The sequence below is a fragment of the Sapajus apella genome, unplaced genomic scaffold (genome assembly GCF_009761245.1).
Source record: "Sapajus apella isolate SASKATOON/1434 unplaced genomic scaffold, GSC_monkey_1.0 scaffold169, whole genome shotgun sequence".
NCBI lineage: Eukaryota > Metazoa > Chordata > Mammalia > Primates > Cebidae > Sapajus > Sapajus apella.
In genome coordinates this window covers 228,154-234,550 of record NW_022437109.1, presented here as the reverse complement: position 1 = coordinate 234,550, position 6,397 = coordinate 228,154, and the positions used below count along the sequence as shown (strand labels likewise).

General features: G+C 43.7%; 1 protein-coding gene across 1 annotated transcript in view; it reads left to right on the top strand.

Annotated features, from left to right (window-relative positions):
* Positions 1 to 4,723, top strand: part of OAZ3 (ornithine decarboxylase antizyme 3) — a 5,358-nt gene extending 635 nt beyond the window's left edge. The window contains 7 exon segments of the mRNA XM_032267343.1: positions 918 to 1,012; positions 1,610 to 1,762; positions 2,049 to 2,109; positions 2,111 to 2,185; positions 2,930 to 3,105; positions 3,570 to 3,655; positions 4,469 to 4,723. Coding sequence (XP_032123234.1) covers positions 978 to 1,012; positions 1,610 to 1,762; positions 2,049 to 2,109; positions 2,111 to 2,185; positions 2,930 to 3,105; positions 3,570 to 3,655; positions 4,469 to 4,611 — 729 coding nt within the window. The 5' untranslated portion in view covers positions 918 to 977 and the 3' untranslated portion in view covers positions 4,612 to 4,723.
* The last annotated feature ends 1,674 nt before the right edge of the window (positions 4,724 to 6,397 follow it).

Below are 6,397 nucleotides of genomic sequence, written 5' to 3'. Positions count from 1 at the left end.
CCCTGGGTTCAGGCAATTCTCCTGCCTCAGCCTCCTGAGTAGCTGGGATTACAGGCATGCGCCACCATGCCCAGCTAATTTTTTGTATTTTTGGTAGAGACGGGGTTTCACCATGTTGACCAGGATGGTCTCGATCTCTTGACCTCGTGATCCACCCACCTCGGCCTCCCAAAGTGCTGGGATTACAGGCTTGAGCCACCGCGCCCGGCCAGAATGACCTTTTTAAAGCCTCAGTCAGATGTCATTCTGTCACCCAAAACTTTGTAATAACTTCCTTTACTCAGGGTAAAAGAAAAAGGCCATCAAAAAGGTCTACAAGGCCATATGCAATCTGACCCCATTAGCTCCTTCTCTATAGTTTACACTGCTTTACTCACAGTGGCCTCCTTGTTTCTTGAAAACACCAGGCACATTTCATGCTCAGGACTTCTCCACTGGCTGCTTTTGCATTGGATGCTGTTATCCTCAGGCGTTGGCTTGCTTAACAACTTCGCAGCCTCCAAGTGTTTAATTAAATGCCACTTTTTTTTCAGTGAGAGATCATCCTATTTGTTACTGTAACCCTACCCATCCCCTTCACACTCCTGATCTTCCTTTATCTTGCTCTATTCCGCCCACCCCAAAGCAGTTACCTTCTAACATACTAAATAATTTACTATGTTTATTTTCTAGCTTTGTCCTCTTTTAGAAGATTTGTCCCATAGGGTGGATTTGTTTTGTTCATTGATGTATCTCAAGCACCTAGAATAGTGTCTGGCTCATAGACCTTCGATAAATATTTGTTGAATGGAAAAATATGCAGATGTCTCAAACTGGCAGCCCCAGAACCAAATTTTGCTTAGTTTTTAATCAACAATTTTTCTAGTAGTCAATATTTTTTAAAGTTGGAGAGATTCACTACAAAACTGTCTTTCCAGTTTCTGTTGAAAAATCGTACGATACAGCACCATAAATTCTGCATTCCTGCATGGAACTGGATGGAATTACATTGTATGGACTTCTTTGAGATAAGGTGTGAGCTTTCCCATTTTGCTACAGCCTCACATTGCAATTCCACTAATTTCCATAGGCTGTCTAGGTCCCTGAAGGCATTTAGTTTGGAATTCTCATCCTACAAGGGTTCAACAATCTGTAGCAACCCTGGGTTATTAAGGATAGGAATGGTAATAAAAATACTCAGATGGTAGGAGCTGGGAACCAACTAATCAGGTCACCACTGGATCAGAGCCTTGGAAGACTCCTGCAGTGTCAGATACCAACTCTTTAGTTGCTGGATTTTAGGCGAAGGGGAGTGTCCCCAGAGGAGCAGGGTGGGTAGGCACAAGTGCTCAGGCAGGGCTGTTTGCCACCCAGCATAGAAGTCTTCAAGTTCTATTTTTTATTCATACAGCCATAATGTGCATACTAGTTGAATATGAGCCTTGGATAAAGATTAAGGTAGGGTAAGAGAGCAGCAGGAGTCCTGAGGTGACATAAGGGCTGACCCTTTGTCTATGTCATAATGCCATCCAGGTCACAATGACACCAGGTTGCCTAAATCTCTGCCACTCACCACTGAACCTCACTTTGCCACAGGGAGGCACTGAACTGAAAAACTGCCTCGTAACAGGTGGCGCCCCTCCGTCTACTCCCTTTCTTATATCAAGAGGGGAAAAACACGAAACTACCTCTACCCAATCTGGTCACCATACGCCTATTACCTTTACTGTTACAAGTACCGGATCACCCTCCGGGAGAAGATGCTGCCTTGTTGTTATAAAAGGTACTTGTGTTCATCTCTATTTGTAGTTGACTATATAAAATGTAAGGAAAAAGTAAAAGAATTTGAAAGAATTTCCCAAATGGCAAGAAATAACAGCGGAATAGGGGGTGGAAAGCTGGCATGAAACCTTTATAATTTTTCCATCTGGCTGGCCCAGGAATATAGAAACAGGCTGGACAACAGAAAATACACAAGATCATACCAGAGCCTGGTCCTGTGTATCTAGAAGTTATGTCTTCCCACCTCGATTCCAACATAAACTAATTTGGGTCTCTTTCCCAACCAGCATCACTTATAAGGAAGAGGAGGACCTGACACTCCAGCCCCGTTCCTGCCTCCAGTGCTCCTGAGTCCCCAGTAGGCCTCCAGGTGGGCAAAAGCACCGAGCAGAGTAACTACAACCAGCTTAAAGAACTGTATTCGGTAAGTGGACTGAACTGGTGCTGTGACAGGGCAGCCTTTTGCTTGCTGTAATGATACCTGGCAAAGGGACATCAGCAAGTTGAAAGATGAATTATAGACAGAGGTAGATGGGACCTTGGAATGCATGTGTAAAAGCTATTTGTCATATGGACAAGGATTCTGGCCCACAGGCTGTAAATCAAGGTCATACAGGTGGTAGTGAAAATCACGGTAGGAAAAGAGGGAGTGGGGACAAAGGTAGAACAAACTCTATAGGACTTCTGGGACCTAAAGCTGTTCAGATGCTAAGCAGGACCTGGGATCCAGAACTTGTGCACGTATCATATTGCAGTTAACAAGTCTGGTTATAACCACGGCATTTTAAATAGAAGACTTTAGAGAAAACCCATATAATGAAAAAAGTAGAAATTATTAGTGAGAAAGGAAGCACATTATAAAGCTTTGTTTTAATCCTAAACTCTCTGATGTAAACATTTCTAAGTTCCTAAATGGTTACTGTACTCCTGGAGTGAAGTCAGCATGCAGTAATACTGCCTTAACTGGACTGTTTGATATACAGGAGAACTCTATAATAGGCATAGATTATTAGTTCCTAGGACTACGGGATATTACTGCATCTTTAAGATCTTGGCTCCAATTCTCCCAGGCTCCCTCCATCAACACCCACTTTGCTTCAATGGACACACCCAAATCTTCCTGAAGTCTAATTTAAAGACTAGATGACCATTTTTACTCCTTTTCCAGGCTGGAAACTTGACGGTGCTAGCTACTGACCCCCTGCTCCACCAGGACCCAGTACAGTTAGACTTTCACTTCCGCCTCACTTCCCAGACCTCTGCTCATTGGCACGGCCTTCTCTGTGACCATCGACTCTTCCTGGATATCCCATATCGGGCCCTGGATCAAGGCAACCGAGAAAGGTGACTGACCCTGGATGGGAGAATGGGGAGGGAAGGATAGGGGATTTCACCCATCTTATTGTGTCACAGTACATAGGGCTGATTCTGGAGCTGGATATAAGAAATTCATTCACTGGGCATGCAGATAAGCCTGTGAACTGAGCCAGGATCCGGGGTTCAAGGGATAAGAGTCCATGGGAAGTTGAACTCAGATCCAGAAATGGCTGAATAATGGGAAGTGCTTTCTAGCTGCTCATCTCAGTAGTCCTTTCTCCTCAGATCCCTACTGTGGCTTACATCAGTGGTGTGCAATCTCTTGGCTTCAGAGAAAAATCTCCCAAAACTAGTTTAGCAACTTTCATTCCCAGCTTGGGTGGGTGGAGGGTAGAAAATGACCAATAAGATTTTTTTCTGCTCCAGGTAGGTGTCTTTCTGGATTCTGAGTTGGCCAAACATTTCCTTAACTGTTTTTCTGTGGCTCCTAGTTTGACTGCAACGCTGGAGTTCGTGGAAGAGAAGACAAATGTGGACTCAGTGTTTGTGAACTTCCAGAATGATCGGAGCGACAGAGGTGGGGAATCTGCTGTTATTCCTTGCTCTTCGAGCTGAGGCAGCTGGATCACTCCTATTCCTTTATAGGAGACCCTCTTCTTCCGCTCATCTTTAAATATGCACCCTCGGGCATTTCAGGGATTCTTTTCTTCCCACCCACCACAAAGGAAGTTAAAGTGTCTAGCATTCTTTTCCATTAAGTTACAATTGAACTCTCAAGAAGCCCCTGCAGGGGGTGTTAGAGGCCAGACTAAAGGAGCACTGTTGAAATTACAAAGAATCCATTCAAAGGATGTGGTCAGCAGGACAATGGATGTCAAATATACTGAGCACCTACAATGTGAAAGGGTCAGACATAAGGCAAAGGGAACGGGAACATATTTAAGCAGATGCCTGGAGCATATGTTACAGAAACTATAGGCTCTTGCCTCAAGGAGTTCAAACTCTCCTAGATACAAGGGATGAATAACCATTCATAAGTAATAGATACTATTTCAGAGCTCACTATGCCATCATTGTATTAGGATATAGACTTCACTAATCTCTAGTGGTAAGCACTTCATGAACATCTCATTTAATCTTAAATTCTGTGAGGAAGGAAGCTTCTATGATTTGTAAATGGAAAATTTTATAAATGGAAAACTGAAGTTCTGAGGGGCTACAAGTGTTAAAGCCAGGGTTAGAGCTTAGGTATGTTTGACTACAGCACATCCTATGTGCCTGCATTACACTGCTTCCCAGGGCCACTCCCTAGTGGAAGAAATCAAATCTGGGGACATATGTGTATTGAGTTTTAAAGCATGTTCTGATCATTTGTTCTATTCTTCCACAGGTGCCCTGCTGCGGGCCTTCAGCTACATGGGCTTTGAGGTGGTCAGACCAGGTCACCCTGCCCTCCCTCCCTGGGACAATGTCATCTTTATGGTGTATCCCCTTGAAAGGGATGTTGGCCACCTGCCCAGTGAGCCTCCCTGAACATGCTTATTCCAACGCTTTGAGGGGCTGGAAGCCTTGACACATGGGAATCAGGGGCCTGGGATGTGATTCCGGACACCTTCCATCCTAGGAATAAAGGGCAGTGCAATCATCAAGTGTTCACTGTTTCTTGGGGGGATAATAGGGTTGGCTGGAGTGGGACATACACCTTTCAAAGCTGAATTCACTGAAAAGATCACAGAAGACCTGAACTAGAGAGGGAAAGTACCCAAGGATTTTCGGTTCCCTTTGCCTTCCTCCATGCCCCAAACCATTTCCCCATTTATTCTAACCATTTACTGATCAATCAGTGAACTCCCTAGTTCAGAAAGACTAAGCTTTGTTGGGCTGTTTTTATTCATATATTTCAGTAGAGGTGCTGTAGATGTGGAGAAAACCCTAGAAGGCACATAGATCCCTTGGCTTTGGCCCAAGGTGGGGATCTCAAAAGACAGAACAATAGGTAACATAGAAGAGGGCATTCCAGGAGCAGGAAAAGTACTGGGCTGTACTGACAGAAAGGGATGTAAACAGGTAAGACTTAAAGGCATATTAAAGACACTTATACATAGTAAACCCTAGGTAGGAATGAGACATACTCATTTTCCAGATTAGGAAGTCTTATGAATGATTATATCGGGGACCTCTATCCTTAAGAGTAAAGTTTCCCTAAGGAACTATGGAAACTGGGGACCAAATAGCCTCATGACCCTGTATGGTAGCACCAATTCCAGGGCTGAGCATGCTTCAACAAGTTCACTGCAGCCAACGTCTGAAACATCAAATAAATGCAAGCCCCTTAAAGATTCCTCCAAGACTACATGAGCTACTCACCAGATCTGTTCCTTCACTAGAGCCTTTCTGCTAATCGGTACTGAGATTTTTCTATTTTCTTTTTTTGGAGACAGTGTCTTATTTTGTCACACAGGCTGGAGTACAGTGGTGCCATCTCAGCTCTCTCACTGCAACCTCTGCTTCCCCGGGCTCAAGCGATCCTTCCACCTCAGCCTCGAGTAGCTGGGACCACAGGCACACATCACCAACCCTGGCTCATTTTTTTGTATTTTTGTTAGAAATGGAGTTTCACCATGGTGCCAGGCAGGTCTGCCTCAGCCTCCCAAACTGTTAGGATTATAGGCGTGAGCTACTAGTGCCTGGCTAATACTGAGATTTTTCTGAGAAAATTTTGAGAATTGTGGTTGTGAGAAAATTTCCATGTAGTATACAGGTAGATCTCGCTAATCCCCAAATTAAAAAAAAAAAAAAAAATCTTATGTACTAATATTAAGTTTTCTAGTTTATCTTGTTTTATCCTTAAAAAAGTTCATTTCACTTGCCATTTTTCTACCATCCACATTACTATACATTTATATTTACTTTCAAGTACCTCAAGTGGTGTTAAAGTTTTGTACAAAGTTTACAGTAGAGTAGAGATCTCTTCCTTAAAGATTCCTCCAAGACTACATGAGCTACTCACCAGAGCTGCTCCTAGAATCCTGGTTTGTAGAATCTTAATCTGGGCCTTTTCTTTTGAATAGTATAGGTGGGCTCTTATTCACACAGCCTAAACCTAAATTGGTTCTGGTTCTTAGTGAATAGTTCTTTTTTTTTGGAGACAAAGCCTTGCTCTGTTGCCCAGGCTGGAGGTGCAGTGGTGTGACAACCTCTGCTTCCCAGGTTCAAGTGATTCTCATGCCTCAGTCTCCCAAGTAGCTGGGATTACAGGTGCCCATCACCATGCCTGGCTAACTTTTGTATTTTTAGTAGAGATGGGGTTACCAGGTTG